The sequence below is a fragment of the Paramisgurnus dabryanus genome, chromosome 2 (assembly GCF_030506205.2).
Source record: "Paramisgurnus dabryanus chromosome 2, PD_genome_1.1, whole genome shotgun sequence".
NCBI lineage: Eukaryota > Metazoa > Chordata > Actinopteri > Cypriniformes > Cobitidae > Paramisgurnus > Paramisgurnus dabryanus.
In genome coordinates, this window is record NC_133338.1 from 53,687,895 (window position 1) to 53,709,851 (window position 21,957).

The 21,957-nt window shown below is 36.5% G+C and overlaps 1 protein-coding gene across 1 annotated transcript; it reads right to left on the bottom strand.

Moving 5' to 3' along the window:
* Nucleotides 1-1,820: 1,820 nt before the first annotated feature.
* On the bottom strand, nt 1,821-21,238 carry LOC135743864 (B-cadherin). The gene is made up of 16 exons (XM_065261733.2): nt 20,866-21,238; nt 20,637-20,751; nt 16,612-16,856; nt 6,294-6,434; nt 5,778-5,933; nt 5,489-5,630; nt 5,230-5,402; nt 5,014-5,142; nt 4,743-4,928; nt 4,416-4,660; nt 4,166-4,311; nt 3,861-4,085; nt 3,548-3,766; nt 3,209-3,339; nt 2,747-2,890; nt 1,821-2,651 (listed from the first exon to the last, which is right to left on the bottom strand). The coding sequence occupies exons 1-16, from the start codon at nt 20,914-20,916 to the stop codon at nt 2,445-2,447; spliced, it is 2,655 nt and encodes an 884-aa protein (XP_065117805.1). The 5' UTR covers nt 20,917-21,238; the 3' UTR covers nt 1,821-2,444.
* Nucleotides 21,239-21,957: the final 719 nt, after the last annotated feature.

Here is a 21,957-nt window from a genome sequence, read left to right on the forward strand (position 1 = left end):
CGATTTCCGGTGTGACGCTCGAGTCTGTCCCAAAATACGACTCCGGTGCACCCACGTGGACTCGCATCAAGGGTCCCTAAAGTCTGGACTACATGATGGCATCAAAGTGTGGACTCTGAGGAGGACCACAAGTCCCGAGTGTGCCATTTAGGACAGGGCCGTAGTAGAATAAAAATCATTACATAGTCAATATCACAGCAACTGCATCAGCGCTGGATACCTGAGGTGATTTTATGTTGTGACCTTAGCAATGAGCTAACTTATGTCATTTGAAATGCACCCGTGCACTTGCAGTTCAAATAAATTTAATAATTGGCTGTCGTTAATTGTACCTTTATCGTTATAGTTGTGAACTCCGGTATTCTCTTTAATATAAAAGATTTTAAATGTATTTGTAGTGTTAAACGTTTACACTTTTATTTAGCAAAAAAGTACAATGTACTAAAAATGTACTTGCTGGTGTTCATGTATTGACGGTTTCATCGGATGCACATTGTCACGCGTCTGGACGGAACTTAACTTCCGGTCTCTGTTTGTTTAATGGTCTGACTGGTGGCTAAACTAAACTATGGAACAAATACCTTGTTAAAAAAAAGGTTGGTTTCCTAAAGATGAGGGGAGACGACGATCATGGATCACCGCTATGTGAAGGTGGGTTTGGCAGCCGATCTGTAGTTAAGATTGCATAATTTTAGTAGACATTTTACACAGTAATGTAAGCTCAGTGTCGTTTTTTGATACGCTTTAGCTTTACTTTGAACTAAAGTAATCTACTTATTTAGATTTTAATCAGAAATAAATTACTATAAAATAAGGTGACCAGATTTTTTTTATGAAAACCGGGGACATTTACTAGTTCAATGGTCAAAATATCATTAAAATCTCATTTGTTGTTATCTATAAATAACAAAATGGGGACAAAAAAATTTTTTTTGCAAAAATGACTTAGTATTTCTGTCTTGCATTTTCTTGCTTATTTTTGCGAATGAAATATTTTGGTCTAAAAACTACTTATTTTCTTAGGGCATTTTGCTTATCAAGGAAATGAATCCTGTTTTAAGAGTTTTTGAATATTTGTACTAAAAACAAGAGAAAAATACTTAGTAAGAAAGTAATTTTTTTAGTGTTTCTAATTTAATTAAACAATTTCTGTAGCCTAAATCTATATTTTCCCTTTTTTATTCAGTGCACATATATATGACATGAAATTACTTCTAAGGTACTTCAGCTGATTACATAGCATTGTTAATGTTAAAAACAGAATACAAAATGTAAACATGCGTAGTTAGTACCTTAACCCCCGATAACTTTGACTGTTTTCATATCTTGATTAATGATAACTTGATGACGCTTTTTCGTGTGTCTCGTAGTAAATTCTTCTTCGTGTACCTCGCGGTTCCCTCTACTGGTGAAAATAATCATTACATGACTGCTCCGGTCTGGTACTACAAAGACTACATGTTGATCGGGTTTTTTAGTGTATTTGCTGGTTGTTTTGGACGTGCTGTAAAACGGGGACATTTCCGGGGACAGAACACCAAAAAACGGGACTGTCCCCGGAAAACGGGGACGTCTGGTCACCTAACTATAAAAAGGACTTCGTTTTTAATTCTTTGCAGAGTTTACCGGAAGTTATATTTGTAAAGCCGTTTGTTTATGTTGTTACTGCTGAAATCATCTATACTGTAATTTTACCTGGGATAGCCTGCACATGACTTTATGCTCTTAAATTAATGTAATTCTGTCAATGTTTAAGATAAAAACAACAATGGGCAGTTTAAAAAGACAATACAAGAGTAAAAAAGCCTTTAGAAACACAATATAAGTAACTTGTTTAATAAAATATGCATTGTTTTAAAACAACGTACTGCCTAAACATACACAAAGAAACAAATTTCATTAATATCCTAGGAATTAAAGGACAGAAGAGGATTTCTGCAAATAAAAAAAAACAACTCACATCAGTGCTCTTTGAAAAAGAAAAAAATGTACAGTACAGTTAATGCTTTGGATTAGCCTTTAATGCCAAACAAGCTGTAAAAAGGTAACAAAATCATGGTTCATTTAACAAAAATTGCATAACAAAATGAATAAGGCATTTTACATTTTAAGACCAACAACATAAGCTGCATCACAGCTCATTACCCATAAATCATTCTCTGAGGAAATATACATTATATCTTTAAGGCGGCGCGTCATTAAAAAATTCAGCCAAGTTCCCATCTAGACTACTGTAAGGATGGGTAAACACTTGTGAAAGTCAATATATCCTTAAAGTTGGCGGTGTATCAACAGTGCTATTATTCCAAGTCCAACTTCAAACAGAACATACAATCACCATACAAAGTGAAAATTGTATAAAACCGTCCCATATTTCACACTTTTCCATATGCCACCCACACTGGGAGAAAACCAAGAGCGAAACAGCCCTCAAAGTTGGCGTCTTAATCCTCTCCGCCTCCAAACATATCTGCCAGCTTCTTGAAGCGTGGTCCCCACTCATTAATGAAGTCATAGTCCTGGTCGTTCCCGGAGCTGGAGGAGTTGAGAGAGCTGAGAGAGCCGGCATCCGAACCTCCGCCTTCATAGTCAAACACCAGCAGGGAGTCGTAGGGAGGTGCAGTGGGGTCGTTGTCTGCAGCCTTCATGTTCTGCAACACAAAGAAAAAGATTTTGACTCCTTGGAACAAAGAGCATTGATCGTGTAAAGGAGATCAATCAAAATCGGAGCAAGCAAATGACTTACGTCATCGATGAACGTGCCGATCTCATCTGGGTTGGCAGGTCGAGTTCTGTATTGAGGTGCAGTGGTATAAATAGGCATCTCATCATTTCTGAAGACATGTGGTCTGTTGTCCAGGCCTCGATGCAGCACGCTCAAATCATAATCCTGCAGAAAATGAAGAACCATTTAGAAAGATCTTTGAAAACACTTGAATCAATCTGAAATGCATTTTGAAATGGTTTCAGTATACGCATTTGACAGTCACTTATCCAAAGCAACTTGCAATGCTTTAAAACTATTATGCAAGTTCCAACCCATGACCTTTGTATTGCTAATGCAATGCTCAAGCAGTTAAGCTACAGGAGCACAATGGCATTAGCTTTTGCATCAGAAGCCATTGCATGAGTGTAAACTAAACTCAAACAATCATCTTCAAAAACACAACCTGAAAAACATCTGACCGTGATGAAACAAAAAACCAACCTGATCATCTTCACCACCACCTTCCTCATCGTAATAGTAGATGTTGTCCCTGACGTCATCTTCAGGAAGAAGAGGCTCTTTTTTAGTTCCGCTCTTCCTCCTCATGAACAAGAGCAGCAGCAGCAGAAGTACTGTGGTAGGAATACGGTAAACACTCGAATGAATCACTGCTACTTAATTTGTTGAATAATGTGAGTTTGCTCCGTTTACAAAAGCTTATGTTCCCCAAATAAAACATTTTGCCCTTAAAAATCACTGATCTGATAAGTTTGTTAGCCTTTACAATTAGACCATGCCCCCTTTAAAAATCACTGTAAACACATGGACAGATATACATACACAGCAGAGCCAAGATGGCGCCGAGGATTCCGAGAACTCCAGACAGTGGCAACCCAGCTGCCCGGAACTCGCTGCACACAACATTTGCTCCCTTGCAGTCACACACGGTGGCTCTAATCGTGCTGTCCTGATACAGCTTCTGCTGATCGGAAACTCTCAGGACTACATTGTAGACGCCAGGCTCCAGCGCATATTTTAGCATCAGCTCAATGCCAGTTGCTGCACATTGGGGCACATTATAATCATTAGAATACAAATCATGCATTTATGAAAGAATTTAAGGTCCAAGTCATTTCTCAACATGAATTCATACCTGAATCATTCATCTTGGCAGTCCAGTTTTTCATTGTGTCTCCATGAGTGTCAACACTAAAGGGTGCAGTGTTGGGATGTAAGTCTTTATCAGTGATGGAGAGGAGGACTGGAGGCGCCTCTTGATTACAGATCTTTATGTCCCTTTCATTAATATAGGGAGCGTTATCATTCACATCCTCCAGCTCAATGATCAGGGTTCCTGTGCCGGTCGCTCTAGCAGTCGCTGTACACCAGTACAAACTTATTAGAAAAATAATTCAACAATCTTAACTGCACCCCTCTCCCAAAACAAACCCACATTACCGTCATTATCAACGGCCAGAATGATGGCTGTGTATTTGCCATCTTTGACCTGAATAGATTCTCTGTCCATAGGACTCTTAACTTTGATCATTCCCGTGTCATTAACGACACTGAGAAAGCCAGCGGGATCACTGCCGATTCTGTACCTGTAAGGAACCAAATTATGCCGATTAAGACCAGAAGAGAAAATTAGTCAAGAAAAACCTTTTTGTCTCATTTAAACAAAAAAACATGCTCGAAGAAATCTTACGTTAACTTCTGTGATCTTCCAATGTCTGGATCAGTGGCTGTAAAAGCAACCAAATCACTACCAACAGGAACATCTTCAGGTTTAGTAATGTGCTTCTCCTTTGGATTAAACACCGGAGGCTCGTTCACATCCTCAACATTGACAGTGACTGTGGCGGTGGAGGTGGGCAAAGGGCCGACAAACGGATCATCGTTCTCAACAATCACAGACAAAATGTACTGCTTGGTCTTCTCGTAGTCCAGCGGCTGTATGGACAAAAAAAGACTTCAGTTACAGTACATCAACACAAACATCTGTCTGATCAACATTATGAAGATCATTCAGTACCTTCACAGTGGTGATGATTCCCTCCAGCTGACTGGGTCCAGTACTGATATTAAAAACTCCTCCTTTATCACCACTGATAATCTTATACTTGGTTGACCAGGCAGGTGATCCAGGATCATCATCATCAGTAACTGTGAGTTTGGCAACTTCAACTCCAACTTGATTCTCTGGGACAGATACAGTGTACTAAAAACAAAAAGATTTGTGTAATCATAAGACTTTTATTGATTCTCTTAGATATTTAGATGACAGATGATGAACAGCACACTACCGTTTCTTGCTCAAATTGAGGTGGATTATCATTGCTGTCAGTGACAGTAATAACAGCTCTGCCGGTCGTTGGATAACCGTCTCCTCTCCTGTCTGTAGCCTGAAGGACCAAAGTATATTTGGGAAATTTCTGAAAAAGAAGATATTCACAGGTGAGTTGTCTTTCATGAACTCATTCTTCAACACGAAGATTAAATCATTAAATGTCATCTCTCACCTCTCTATCCAGGCCTGAACCAATCACACGAATCCCTCCGGTTACAGCATTGATGGCAAACATATTTGGATTTGGTGATGGTGGATCTTGGCTGATAATTGAGTATCTGAGATCAGCATTTTCAGTATTGGGATCATCTGCATCAGTGGCTGTGACCGTCATAAACTCATAATCTTCAGAGAAAAAACACATTCAATGATTTAATGCCACTCATAGGAGCTTTAGTTCCCATAAATAATATTTATTAAGAAAAAAATACCTTTAGTAGCAGCTTCAGGAACATTTCCATTAAAAGGATTTTGCGTAAACTGAGGTTTATTATCATTTTGGTCAATCACCTCAATAATGATATCCATTGGCTTCTCTGTGACACCTCCTTCTCCAACAGCATTAGCAATGAGCTGAAGACAGGGACATGTGAAGTGTTAAATATCTGTGGTGAAATTTATAAACTATTGACAGGATGACAGCTCAGAAAATGATCTTGTATTTATAAAGTTATTAGATTTGTGATAATTTGTTATGGTATAAACCTGAAAATAACTTACTTTATATGACGCTTTTTTCTCTCTGTCAAGCGGCTGCGTCACATAAACTTTTCCATTATGTTTATCACATGTGAAAAGACCCACAGGTGGCTGATCTGCTCCTTCACCCGTGATAGTGTATGTCAACGTAGTTTCCTTAGCATAATCTGACTTGATCTAAACACAGAAAAACACAAGTCAGTAAAAATAAAAGTTTTTCTTCAATATAATCAGTATCTGCAGATCAAAGGATGTTTTTCTCCACTATGGGACATTGCAGATTGTTTAAAAAAAGCCGATTATCAGGGCAGATTATCCTGGCAATCAAAGGTGGAGGACTGTGTGACCATTTTGAATTGGATGACAATGACAACAGAATTGTGGTTTGTACGGTTTGCACTTCTAGGATTTTATCATTTGAAATGGAGTAAAAACCAAAACTATCATTGTCTGTCTGTATGGGCAGATGCCATTCCAAGTAATCAAATGTCAATATAGTAAAATTTTGTATCTAGTACATTCATTATATTTACTCACCTGAGCCAGAAATTGTGGGAAAGGACCATTACTGTTTTCAGATTCTTTCAACGGTGGAATAACCCAACCTCTCTTTACTCTCTTTAGACCTGCTAAAGACCTTGGAAACCTCATGGTCACATCATCAGGTACAGTTTCCATCTGAGAAAAAAAAAAACATTAATTGTATATAAAGTTCTGCTTAAAAAAAAAAAAAAAAAAAGCATAGCGTGTTACTTTAAAAACCAAAAACTTGCAAGATTTCATTACTTGTATTACTTTTAAAGACCTCCCTCCCTGGTCTTAACTTTATACCCCCCCCAAAAAACTTTGATAACACAAAGTTTCTTATTTTTGCAGTACCACTTAAAAAAAGTAATATCAGAAACACTGCTTTATGACACAAAAAGTAAATACTAGTTTTTCCAGGACTCAAATCTCAAGTTTAAACAGATTTGTAACATTGACTGATTCATCTGAAAAGGTTCATACAGTCATTTGTTCAGTCAGACAACACTGCGTGTCGTTTGCTGCATTGACCTTGCTGGTAGCACGCGGCAGAGTCAGTTTTATTTGGATGCCACTAATGCATGACATGCAATTCAAACATCAAGCTTACACCTCAAAGAGGGAGAAAGAAAACCCTAACAAACTAGCCCCTTTCCACCAGCAAGAACCAGGTGCTAGTTCAGAGCTAGTACTTTTACTGGTTCAAAGTTCGTTCACCTGGCGAACATTTTAAAAACATGTCAGATGTTGCATTATTATTAATGGTCATGACTTTGTGTATCTACACTGGCATCCAAACATGGCCAATCCTCAACGTGTACCTCAATGCATAATATAATATATATAATATAATATAATATAATATAATATAATATAATATAATATATAATATATAATATAATATAATATATAATATAATATATAATATAAAATATAATATAGGGGTTAAAGCAAAAAAATCCTGAGCCTGAACATTTTTTGGGGGGCAGACACGTTGTTGAAAACATTGTTGAAACTAACTAGTAATGTATATGCCATTAGCACCTGACAGGCTCAAACTACAGATTATGATGGGCTATTTGAAACACCAATATAAAGGTTTCTCACTAAAATATGGCGCAAACTAAAAACTTTGTTAAACTTTGTCATCTTTTACTATATGCCACAAAGTAAACCATGATCAGACTGAACAAATTCAGCCACTTTGTGCATTTAAATGTAAATATATCAAATGTGGTGCACTTTGAGAGTAAAAATAAGTGACATAGATTTTGAGGAATTTTATGTTCTTAAAAATCTTTGGTTACCGGTACATGCATGGTAATAATAGGGCACACAAAATGAGATTCACCATTGGTCAAAACATGTTTAATGTTTAATAATTAGTGGTGGCATTTAATACAGATTTATTACTGAACACCAAGCAACCTTTGCACCCTAAATTTGAAGTGGATACTGTAACATTAAAGTTACATAATTCAAAGATGTTTAACTTTGCCTTTTCAGACACTTAGGAATTTAGTCAAGTGCATGTGTCTTTTGCATTGTTCTTTTAGTCAAGAGCTACACTTTTCAATGACAGACACACACAGATTCGTGTGTGTGTGTGTGTGTGTGTGTGTGTGTGTGTGTGTGTCTGTCATTTTATTTTTCTGTAATCGCATGCGTTAAGGCACACAATCAAACCAGATTCACGAACCATCAGCCAATGCGTGTGTTTGTCAGGATGAAATCGGATCTGGTTCACGTGGATGCGTTAACGCATGCGATTTAGGGCTGTGACGGTTAGGATATTTTCTCACCGCGGTGAAGCATAAAAAAAAAAATCATGCGGTTATGCGGTTAACCGCACAACAGTAACCCCCAAAGCCCAAAAGCACAACCCCCCACCCCCGCAAAGCATCGGAAACGTCTTCTTATTTATTATTAAAACATCAAATTATATAAGCAACAACAACATAAAATAATATTTATTTCCATAGGTATAATATATATATATATATATATATGTATGTATGGGCCATTCTACCGAATTCGTGCAAATTGCTGTCCCGGAACCAAAAAACTAATTTAAAAAGCATTAACGTAGGAAAATTTTTGATAATAAAAAAATATAAGCAAATAGCAATCAAAACCCAAAGTAATATTTGAGGTAGCTGCAGGCTTTATATATAAAATATCATCATTTATATGGTGCTTTCAATTGAGAGGTGGTTGTCCCAAACCCCAAGGTCTGAATTTCACCATAGAAAAAAAATGAAATAATTTTATAATTTTTTATAATTTTTTTAAGAAGTATCATTTTGAATACTTTTGTAAATTAAAACCAAAAATATATTTATTGGATTTTTCAGTGAAAAACATGAATAATCATGTAAAAAAAACACTGTCCCGCATTTTCACGTCACTACCGAAACATTGCATAGTTTGGTCAATAATATAATACTGCTTTAAGCCACTCCCCTCAATTTTGAACCAGAAACTTTGTCTGTGCCTCGCTCCCTCGTGGTGGCATGGCGATTAGATCAGTCCCATGGTTTTGAAGTAAATGTGATCAAAAGTTTGGAAATCAGTGTGTGACATTTATGAATGTCACTACCGATCACAAATTTTCAATGATTAATTAATTTTTTTAAATTTTTTCTACTGGTCATTTAGGTTTTAATCATGTTTCAATGTCGAGAACTGTGCTGGCTAACTACGTACTAATTAGCATCTTAGCAGTAGGATCAAAGTTATCTTAAATTGTCACTACCGAAACAGTCACTACCGAAACATGTGTTGACTTTTCGGTTGTGACGTGATTGTTTCGGTAGTGACAAAATGACACTTCTTTATTTTAATAAATAAATAGAAACTTTCAAGTGCACATATATTCTTTTTCAGTACAAATAATTTGTCAGTCATCTGTAATGTTGTATGTGATTTGACTAGGACTACAAACTAAGATAAATGAAGGCTATATGATTCTACCTCTGGTCTCTAGGAAAACTTTCTGCGCTAATTTAGCGGGACTTTGACTGATTGCTTTATATAACTGATATAACAGATAGCACTTATCAGTATCATAGTAAATTGACATGTCATTGTTAAGTGTAGACAGGGCAGGCTCACACTAATAATGTAAATGTAAATATCTTTGGTTAATTTGTAGAGATAGCTACAGAGAGAGGGGAATTGCCAATATGCATAGACGGAAAGATGAAAGTAGAGCGGACAGACTGAGAAAATACATACAAAGATTGAGGGAGGACCCAGAAAGGTACCAAGAATACTTAAAAAAAGGAAAGATAACAAAATCAGAAACGCAGGGAAGAAGGGATGCTGAAAAGTATCAAAGAATTATCTGACAGGGAGCAAAGAAATGTCAGAAAAGAATGGAGGAAAAGAAAGGACAAACCCAGGAAGATGGTTAAAAGACAGTTCTGTTTTTATAGTTCTTTTTAGGGATCGACCCATATGGATTTTTTTTGTGCCAATGCCAATACCGATACAGGCTGCCGATTTTCTTGAGCCGATACTTGGAGCCGATACTGCTTTTGCTCACTCAGTTTACATTATAAATGTCTCAATTTAAAAAAGTAACATTTATTGAACTTAAACTATATTTAACAAATAGTAAAAACAGGTGATGGTTCTATGGAACCATGAACTGCACTCTCCACAATGATGAGAAACTATCAGCAAAGGATATCGATTTCTAGCACTTTACTACTACAAATATATATAAATAAAAAAATTATATAGAAATAAAAACCCGCTTTGTCCAGTTATGATCAGCTGTTAGGCTGAGCTTTCAATGTTGTCACGGAAAGGTTGTTTGTTTTAAGTCACATGACCTGCAATCGCTTGTGGCTTCCAGCACTCTGTCTGTAAATAATGCCAGTGATAATGTCGTGAACACAGCAGCCACATATTGGCCAATATACACATAAAATATACACGATACACATAAAACTCGCAAAAATCGGATATCTTGCATCCCTTTAAGGTCTGAACTATCCGCCATCTCTTCAGCGTAATGTCAGTGCAAAGTGCTTTTATGTGGTGTTGCTTTAGATATTTTTTGTGCTGTATGTTTTGACTTCATAATGCCAATCATTTTTGACTAACTAATGACTTTTTTTACACAAAATATGGACAATCCAATATGGATGTCACTACCGAAACATTACTGTCACGACCGAAACAAATAATGTTCTAGAAAAATAAAATAGGTTTTGTTATCAGAAAAGATGACATAATTTTATTTAGTTAGATAAAAATTTAAACTAATGAATCCTTGAATTTCAAATCTGTATCAGTGCATGTATAGCAATTACAGAGAAATATTGCTTTCAAAATACATTTCATTTGATAAACCACACTTATAGTTTTGTTAAAATTATATTTCCAATCAATATAACCATGAAACTGTCTTTAAAAAAAAATTAAAAATATATTTAGAAGGTTCATGTACAGAATATCAGAATAGGCTATTAAAAACCTATTTTTTATATCAAATGTTGTTGTGTTTCGGTAGTGACACATTTTGGGAGAGAGAAAACATTTCGAAACTGTATAAAAACATGCTAAGAAACTAAAGTGTCCAATCAGTAGATTAGTGTTCCTTAGATGTTCTACTATGTTTATGGCTACAAAGCTTTCAGGAAAAAACACACTTTTTTCAAGAAGTTTTGAAGTGTCAATTTGCACCAATTCGGTAGAATGGCCCATATATATATATATATATATATATATATATATATATATATATATATATATATATATATATTTATATATAATATATATAATAATTATATAATTTTTTTGTCATCGTTTATAACCCATTTTGTACAATACATTTCATACAATAGCAACCTGAAAAAAACTAGAAAGAACATGCAGAGCTTAACATTGTTTCTTGTAAGCAAAACCTTGATTCCAATTTCTTTAGACATTTTTAGAGTGTTTTTCGGGTAACACTCCGTGGATATAACGCACTCCTCCAAACGCAACGGGTTGAACGTTAAATAATTTATTGCACAATAAAATGGGTTACAAACAATGACAAAAACTGTTCCATAATTCATATTAAACTCAAAAGAAACGAAAATAAATACTATTTCATGTTACTATAGTTAATATGTTTAATTATAATTTTTCAAAGCAGATACGAAACGAAATAACGTATTGCATCATCCCGTAAATAACTGCGCAAAACTTATGGATACTCCAATCAATGCTTTAAATTACTGCTGTCCATTTACATAATCAAGAAGATAATAAAACTTTTTTGATCCCGAGCTGGAGAAATTAGTTTACAGCATTAACGGGTCACGCGGTCAGTAAGCCCTCACCTGCCTGACTGATGTCACTATGGTACTTTGCTCCTCTCGCAAAAGTCTTGGAGATTTCCAACTGTCGTTGCTGGGCTGAAGTTTTATGCTTTACTAAAGGTATGTTTGGTGCTCCCAAGTCCGACAAACGCCACATGATAGTTAATCATCACAAGATGTGATTTTAGATAGTGGCATTTCCTCACTACGATAGTCAGACATATAGGTCTACAGCCGACCGCGCTAGACTTCATAACTATAGTTGGCATGTTTGACCATTATAGTTTTAAATAATTATGCTATTATTATCAGTACCAACAATTTCGTGCTGCCCGGTGACTCTCTTGCACCTGAATAATGTAATGCGCGTGGCTGTGAGATTTCCTTGCACTTGAGATTTTGTTATGCGCGCAGTGAGTGAGTTGGTACAGTTCCATGGCATGCAATAAATATCAGAGCACCTGGGCATGACGCGCTTAAATTAATGGCTTCATGTTTAAGAAGATTGCGCCCGTGACAGTAGGCTATTGTGTGTATTTAAGTACTGAAACTAAGTAATTAAATAACAATTATAAGACATGCGCACATAATAAACCCCTATATATGTTTAATGCACCGTCCCTCCCCCTTGTGCGGAAAGCAGTTTTTTCTCTAGAACCCTTGAACACAGGATGGAAGACAGTAAATTATGATTAACAATGACCGCGTTTACATGCACCCTAATAATGCGATTATAATGGGATTTTGTCAATACTGCGATTATACTTTACCTCATGTAAACGCAATAATTCGATAAAAATAATGCGATTAAGCTCATAATCGCAATAAGTAAAGTCGCATTAAAAGAGGTGGCGTACGCCGTTTATAATCGCAGTATGCGTCCATGTAAACGCTTTAATCGCATTTATACCGCACTAATTAAGTGCACGTGTGTTTTAGTCACGCACCTTAAGCACAAATTCGTTTTAATCTTGACATAAGGAAGTTTTACATGAACTCTGCCAACACGACTCGCTGTCAGCAGTCTGCCTTCATTCAGAAACAGCTCAAATAACACGACAGCAGTGTATAAAACCTTTAAATGACATTATAACGATAATTATAACGATAAATATATTAGTGACCACATCATAATGATAACTTCATGCTAATTCGATAAAACGAGCGCGGCATTACCTAATATTTGATATTTCTTGTAATAAAAACTTTTTTTGCAATTGTTTACATGTCACTGAATATGTACATATGCTGTTCTTGTTGCATTTACACAGCGGGAAACCAGCAGATGTCCTCAACTGAATGAATGTAGTAGTTTGTGTAATAATATCATACCTTTTGGCGTAGTCAGTGGTAGAAAAATTTCACAGCATCAGCGCTGGATACCTGAGGTAATTTTATGTTATAAACCTCAGCAATGAATGAGCTTTCTGCTGCATTTTAAGTGCGCGTGCACTTCAAGTTCAAATAGATTTGATTGGCTGTCAATGGTTTATCGTTCATCATGTGCCAAAATCGCTATCGTTATAGTTGTTGTGTGAGCTCTGCTATTATCTTTAATATAAAACGATTTTTAAAACTATTTTTATATCATGTGAACGCCCTTTACAGGCACTGTCATATTTATATCTTCATCACGGCACCGGATAATGAAATACATCTATAACAACGTGTTTGTGATTTAACGTAAGTAAATTAAAACAGTGGACCATATATGTGAGTTCATCATTTGTGCTCTGCATTGAACTTTGTGTGAATAATCCGAAAATAAAAACTGCATGTAAACCGGAGTGAAGAGGTTAGCTCCAGTCATGTAAACATCTTACTGCGATTAAGACCTTACTCGCATTATTGGAAATAATCGCATTTTTGGTGTGCATGTAAACGTGGTCATTGACTTTTGTGTATAGTTCATATCATACACCATATGACTTCTGTAACTTTCACCAGCAAAATAAAGAAAATATAAAAAAGTGCGGTGATGACGATGATGAACTCAGCACCGCGGTTGGCATCTCATTACTGCGGTGATGCTGTGACGCGGTTATCGTCACAGCCCTAATGCGATTACATAATTTTTACACAAACGCAACTTTATACTGATATCGAGAGACAGCATTTGAAACTGACAGTTTTGTCAAAGCAGCACCTGCTTCTCTTAATTTCTTACACCAGCTGAAATGATGCACGTCTCTGCCTTATTCCTTCTATCCATGCCCAGCGCCACAGATTTAAGTCCTTTATCAATTAGGGGCCCGTTCTTAGTACGTCGCTTAATACATCCGAGATCAAATGAGACATCCGAGAAGTTTAGATCTGGCTAATTATGATCTCCCTTATTTGGTTCTTTGAACACCACTGCTGTTGATGATTATTATGGCAGGATTGAATTATCTGAGATCACTGCGCATTCGTGCACTGCAAGAAAAGTCAATACATATCGATAGTAGAAACACTGATCAGCCACGCTGTGATTGGCCAGTTGTTACAATGGCCTAGAACACGCCCATTTTTAACCCCTGCAGTCTGAGAGCTATTGATGGAAGGTTGTGAACTTTTTATGTGACTGAATTTAAAAACCCAGTTAAAGCTACTTTAGTACATAAATCACCATAAATAATGTAAAATTTTCTGTAAAAATATAATCTTGATATCTTTACTATGCTTGTCAAAGATTGAAATTAATGATTGTAATTAAAATTTAATGATCCTAAAGTACTTTAAAGGAACAGTATGTAAGAAATTTATATCAATTAATCATTAAATGGCCCTGAAATGTCACTAGACATTAAGAAATCATTTTCATTTCAAATACTTATATCACTGACAACAGCAGTCCGGCCAGGATATTGTCATTTAAAAAGTGGAGTTGCAGCCCTCAACTGATGTTTATGTTGTCGTTTGGTATATTGGCCACCAGCTGTGTGATTGCAGTACCAGTTTTAGCCACACGTTTTGTGATTGCAATACCAGTTTTGGCCACAATCCTACATACTGTTCCTTTAAGTCTCTTTTAAAAACAGTTAAATGCTATTTTGTCTGTTTGTAACAGCAATTAAAAAGCAGAATAAAAAAACACAGGTGGTGGCCCTCCATCTTCATGTGATGTGCTGGCAGGAGTGATGTCTCTAAACTGGCTGATTGTACAGATAATCTCTGGAGCAGTTGCTCTTTCTTAAACCGACAGCCAATGCAACAATTTAATTCCTAATAAATAAAATTTTAATTGTAGTGTATTATAAGATAGTGTTTTCCTCTCTTTTGTGCAGTTGTAGATAATACACCAACAATTTAGCAGTTTCCAATAATGTGGTAAATAAAGTATGATGTGCAGTAAGGGAATGGTAATGTTATTCTACATCAAAAGATTATAAAATGCAACCGTTTCTGATAGCAATGCACATGACAGTAAAGAAATCCTCTCTGATGGTAGTCTTTTAGAGAAACTATATGCAAGTGGTTAAATAAGTTTACTTCAATTGCATTATTCTTAACTGATTTCTGACTATATTAGCAGTATTCCACGTTAACTGAAAGTCCTGCATCTGCTGAGTCTGCACAGAAAAGTGTAAAGAAGATAAAGATATGTAAAAATATGTGCAAAAAACTTATTTGGTTATTTTGGTCATTTTTGTCACAGAACAGGGACAGGGTAACATATTTGTAGACAACGTTTTAAAGATAGAACAGATAGAAATTACTAAACGAAAACCCTTTTTATGCATGACATTGAAAGCTACTTGACAATCTAAAGACAAAACTAAAATAGGAGATTAGTTTATTCAAATGAAAATTATTTCACACTGAGTAATAGACATTATTGTACATAACATCTATTAGTGCTGGGTATGATTAATTGCTGTTTTTATTAAGGAAAATTCAAACAAATTTAAAAAGAATGTGATCAGCATGTCATTCGTTTAAGAATAATAATCAAACACCTGTTACACAAAAACACAACAAGTCGCACAAGTACAGAAAAAATATATTTGTTATATTATATATTTTTTTAAATAACATCGGTAAAAGATTTAATTAATATATTCTTTTTTTATTACGTGTTGAATTTGAAAAGCTCTTTATATTAATCATGCATCTTACGCAGATTGCGCTCGTATAATGAAGAATACGCGACTGCGTCAGACTTTCCGTATCACATCCGCTTAAAAAGGTACAAACTAATCTTGTTTACATGAAATAAGCCTGCTCCCGAGCAGGTTTGAGCTTACGGACCTGTTGCTATGACAGCAAGTTTAGAATGAGCTTCGAAGAACCAAATAATCCAAGATCATGCCAAATCATCAACAATCAAATCCAGCTAACTGAGTTAGCGACGTACGAAGAACGGGCCCTAGGTCATATGTTTCCTACGCTTTATAAACTTACTTCCATCCTGCGGACAAGGTTTACTTGCAACGTGACATCTCCGGTCTCTGTTCGGCATCTGCAGCTGGATCTCAATCACACTTAAAGATCCGCCCCATTCTACTTCTGATTGGCTAGTTTGTTAGCTTGGTTGAGAGTTCCTCTCATACTATTTGTAGGCGAACGCATGAACTCGAACTGAGATAAACTTATAATAAAAAAATATTTCGCAGTCAACGCTGCATGCCGGAAATCCAGCACGGTGCCGGAAAACTTTAAGCCCTGTATAATATAATATAATATATGGAAATTGCAATCGAGAATAACTGGAAGTACATAACATTTTATTATTTACAGAGAACGTTAGCTTTGTAGATACACACCTATTATCGTGTCACAGTAACCCCACCTACAGACCCAGATGCAATTTGTTATTAATTGTAGACCAACAATGTTTTGGTGCTACGTAAGAACCACTTTTCCTGGTTCAGAACTGGTGCTTGGGGTGTCAAGAAATTACAATTATTTGAAAATAGTCTCTGAACCAGCACTAAAACTGCCTTGGTGGAAAAGAGGCATTAATTGCACAAAATGCCCAGGAGAGGTCAGGCTTGTATTGTATTAGCAAGCAGTTGTAAACTTGCATGTACCTGTGGAGCGACGTCCACCGCAGTATCCAAGTGATGATCCTCATGATGGCGAGCACGTTCAACTCTGATAAATGCTGTGTGCTTTATACCACTGGAGTCCCAACCGTGTACAGCAAATATCTTATGTCCTTCATAGAGAGTCACCTGCCTCTTCAGTATCACAGTTCCATCAGTTTTCACAGCAAGCCGCTTGTCGGCGGACTGAAAAAGTGCCCTTGATCTTCCATCGCAGGTATTAAAGGTTACTGTCAGAAAGACAAAGGATGTGCACAAAGTTAGGTTAGAAACAAATATTCTTCTGAATCAGATCTCTCGTGTTTGTTAAATGGACTGCATTTATATAGCGCGCTCATAGACCCATGGCCATCAAAAGCTGCCTCACATTCACCCATTAACAAATTCATACACAGACAGCGGTGTCAGCCATGCAAAGCGCCATCCAGCTCATGGGGAGCAGCTGGGGTTAGGTGTTCTTGCTCAAGGACACCTCGACACTTGGTCAGGTGGAGCTGGGGATTGAACCACCCTGGAACCTCTGCCAGAAAATAATGGGTTTCTTCTAAATAAATACTATATTTCAAACTATTTCAGTTTGACTCAAGCTCCTATAGAGTCGGATTCTTATTCCAGATTCAGTTTGCAGTGTTTAGTATTGTTGTGCTTGTAGTTTTGCTCACAAGCATGATTTATAACCTCCAACTCTGCTTCAGAAAGATGCTGACTGTCTTTAACAATAACAAGAAGAAAAAAATGTAAAGACACTTATACACTCACATTACACATGCATTACACAAACCACCATTAGTGGTCTGTGGAGAGGAAGTGGATAAACAATTCAACCCCTACAGATGAGACCATTAGTGTGACAACATGGAGCATGGCAGTCACTGTCATGGGAAAAACTACACATCAAACCAACTGTAATGGAATCAGAAACCAGTTCCAAGAATTCCAAGTAATAAAAGCATGGTATTAAATAAATGCTTTTTGCAGTCTGATATCACCATGACATTATTTTTGAAAAGAGAGAGTACACACGAGAAAATTTTTGGATAAACAGGGGAAAATAACTTCAGGTTAACGGATTAATCTGCACCGATAGTTCATTGTTGGAACAATCGGCTATCGCCAAAATTCCGATAGTTGATCAGAGTTGTGTCTGTTGCTTCATATCATTACAAAGTAATGAATTTGTCGTCAAGGCTAACAGGACGTTAATATTAGTACAACAAACAAAAATACATTCAGATAAATTCAACCCAAATGTTTAATGTCATGATTATTAACATGTACATTAGTTTATCCAGCTGGTTATGTTTATCCATGATTTAGCTGGGTATACGGTAGCCTGGTTAGCCAGACCTACATCAAGATGTAAGGTCTGGCAACTCTTCACACAAACGGCTCAACGCAAGGGGCGGGATATAAGGTTGTCCCTCAAAATGCCTCTGCACGCAATAGGATAGCGCTATGACGGATCAGAGCAACGAAGAAGGTGACGTAGTTACCGTAACCAGTCGGCAAAACTCCAAACACATCTTTCTTTATTTAGTAGGGTTTATTTGCTCTTCTCTCAAAGAAAAACATAAGTCTAAGTCCTCCAGAGTCGCGGCCAAAGCCGCTTCAAAAGATAGCTGTTCGCCAGCAGCAGCAGCCATTCTCTGTTTTCAAGTAGGAACTGTTGCAGCTCTGTCGTCATCATGTTAAGCCCGCCCCACAGACGCTACACACGATGTGATTGGCCTGACCAAATTTTGGTTTTTGGACCGGTTAAGTGTATTGTGAGTGCCTAGACTAAACCCTGGCAGCAAATATATTTTGCGGCCGCTAGTGTGCGTCTAGATTTCTAGGCTAGGTATACGGCATATTTTACGTTTATAACGAGAGAATGCAAACTATATACAGCTGTCAGCTACATTAACATACCCAACAAATAATCTGATTTCAGTGCTTTCATCATCACTGCAACACATCTTTTGTTATTCTGATTTGTGTTTAAACCAGAAGAAAATAAAGCACTAGACTAGTGCTGCACAATTAATCGCATCGCAATCGCAATCGCAATGTCAGTCTGTGCGATTATATGACAGCAAAATGTTGCAATTATATTAAATAAATAAATGTGTGGACTTTTAACACTAACTTTCTGATAACTGTTTGATGATTTTCCTTGCCGTTTAAAAAAAGAAAGAAAAACGAACAAAAAAGGCAGTGCATGTGTGGCATGCACGTGTGTGGTGTGCGTCGTCACTTATACCAGAGCGAAGATGGTTGCAGAGGAGGTTGACAGTGATCTGGTAGCTAAAAAAAAAAAACTCTACGTCTGTTGTATGGTGGTATTTTGGATTTAGGATTACTGACACTGAGCAGTTGCTACATCACGTGGCAATACGAAAACATTTCTAGTTTTACAAATACACATTTTAGCTAAACTGTGTGTGGATTTTCCTTAAAACCCATCAAGTTGACTCATGATACCATCTAGTATAATCGCAATCGCACATCGCAATATTAGCATCAATAACCGCAATGGGAAAAATTACCCAAATCGTGCAGCCCTACACTAGACTACAGATATAATATAAATTTATGAAATGTCAATATTACCAGTGAGAGTATTTGACAGAAGTATTCATTTCAATACTTATTAAATATAATTCATATATTTATATTATATTTATTTCATTTAGCACATTTTTATGGTTCAGTAGTACTGTTGTTTTATTACTTTTGTAGAACATGTCATTATTGTTTTACTTTGAGTGTTATGGTTGTTATCCAGTATCGGTTGATTAATCGTTATCTGCAAGTACGGACCAACCTAGTCATCTGTAAAATCCACTAACGGTTGACCACTAAAAATAACTACATGTTGATATCCTTAGGTAAAATCTTATCATCAATTTAGGGGTGGCTTCCCAGACAGGGTATATAGATAAATCCAGGACTAGGCCTTAGTTATACATTAGGACATTTAAGTAGTTTTTACAAACATACTTTACATAAAACAATAGTGGTGAGCATCTTGAGACAAAATAAATGACACTGATATTTTTTAGATATCTATGTAATGTGTTTTTAAATTAAGGCAACTCAAACATTTTAGTCTGGGAGGGACTAAGGTAAACCACCCCTTGATTGGCATTTTTTTTGTCTTGTGGATTAAGATCATTAATGGATAAATGTTGAAAGTAAAAACCCATGCGCTTTGGCGCTCATCACAATTTTTTGGAAAGCACCTGACTGAACAACCAGAGTATTTAATCATGACACAACTTGTCCAACATGAGTCAATGCATTACAGACACAAAACCTCACAATACAAAGACAAATGGACTACAGGACAACCACATAAAACACAAACTTGGGAATGTTTAAATGTAAATCTTTCAACAAGTGAAAAATCCTTTTTCAAGATGTGCAAACGACTAGTGTCCCACACCCACAAAAACTCACACACACACAACGTGAGACAAACTATCTGAATCAACCATTAACATTACAAAACACCTGCAGTCCCACTAAAGACTTTGATCTACACACTGAAACATGAGACCTTGCTTTAAAATAGCTCATATTAAAGACAGTAATAACTTATACAGACCAGAACAAAACCGGATCAATACACCCCACCACTTACAACTTAACGTAAATGTGCTCTTTGCTGACGTTACAATAAAAACACACATATGCATTACAAAACAGGTAAGGCGTTGTCAAGTGCTTTACAACACACAAAAATAAAACAAGTCACGAATTGAATATTTAGAAAAAGAAATTTTACCAGACTTAACTTATAGTTAACAATTTTACATAATATTTACAGTTAATGCGCTGCGACGGTTAAAAGTTTGAACTTTACAGGAAGCGCGAGGATCAAAATGGCTGGCTGAGGTAAACTTAACCGAAACAGATATAAAACCGATTAAATCAGCTGAACTGTTACACATAATACCAAAATTTATTATAATTTTTTTAAATGTCAACGAGTCTCGATATTATTTATCAAGCAAATTGTGAATTACCTCTTCCTAGTCTTTTTCCTCTGTGAAGGTGCTCTCTGTGCACTTTAAACACAAATGTCTCCGAGTCAAATCCAGGTGTGCATGGCGACTCCTCGGCAAATCCACACGAAAGTACCTGATTAAAATACAAATAAATAAAATATTAACTATAAGTAACGTTGGAAACCGAATAAGGTACTTTCGTTCTGTGAAACCGCTCGAGCACTTCGACGACGCCGGAAAATCTTACCTGACAGAGAAAAATAAATACTCCTAATCGTACAATCCCCACAGTATCCATTCGATAAACTGAAAACCTGGAGATAAAACAATCCTCCAGCGTTTTAAAGACGATGTTTAAAATCCGCCGCAGTCGATCTCTTCAGTCCTATCGACACGAGCAGATTGAGGAAATGAGCTTCAGCAGGTAGTTTCGGATCTGACGCAGCCAGGTGACCTCGCCCATCCGGTAATTACCATCTCCATATATGGTCAGACTCATACGAGCCTGTATCGCAGGTAGAGGTGGCTTTCGGTTTTGTCGAGAATTTCCCGCTTTTGTGGACAATGTGTTGAATATGTAAACAGTTTTGTGTAAACGCGGCAAGTAACAAGTCGCACACACAAAACAGATAATAAACAGACCACATCAACCAACTTGGAGTTTGTGCAACTGCTGTACGCTCATATTGCCGCAATGAATAACGCCTTTCATGTATTTCACCCTTACACCCCCCCTCCACACACACACAATACACACATACAGTCTCTCTCTCTCTCTCTCTCTCTCTCTCTCTCTCTCTCTCTCTCTCTCTCTCTCTCTCTCTCTCTCTCTCTCTCTCTCTCTCTCTCTCTCTCTCTCTCTCTCTAATAAAAATACTGTATAAAGAAATAGAAAGTACTGTAGATTAGGGCTGTAGTTTCTTTCTGAGAGTGGGTAACTGATACTAAAATTATTCATTTATTTTTATGGCATTATAAATGACATTTATTCGTTTATAAGATGCTTTTATCCAATGAAACTTATACTAGAGTGCATTTTACATTTTGTGTATACAATTTTTTTTATCTCTGTGTTGGGTCAAAAAAGGACAAACCAAACCTGTTGGGTTGCAATTTAACCTATCCTGGGTTGTTAATTTAACCCAATGTCCCTTTTTGACCCAACACTGGGTTAAAAATAAGTATATATACAGTAGTTGCTTTAAGTGAATTCTTTAGTTATTGAGATTAAATATAGGCTAAGTTTTCAGTAAACTGTATTTCACATCTTTCGCAGTAATTTACTCATAACTTCAGTATTTCTTGTGGTCAGAACACTTATGATTCATCAGACCCCTTC

Bases quoted from the DNA above. Each gene is read 5' to 3' on its own strand.
- LOC135743864 (XM_065261733.2), bottom strand. From the start codon at position 20,916: ATGGATACTGTGGGGATTGTACGATTAGGAGTATTTATTTTTCTCTGT. The intron at 5,143-5,229 runs GTGAGAGATGAC...CTTCTTTTTCAG, and splicing joins GTTCAGGCCTGGATAGAGAG to AAATTTCCCAAATATACTTT. The intron at 4,312-4,415 runs GTAAGATTTCTT...GGTTCCTTACAG, and splicing joins GGAAGATCACAGAAGTTAAC to GTACAGAATCGGCAGTGATC.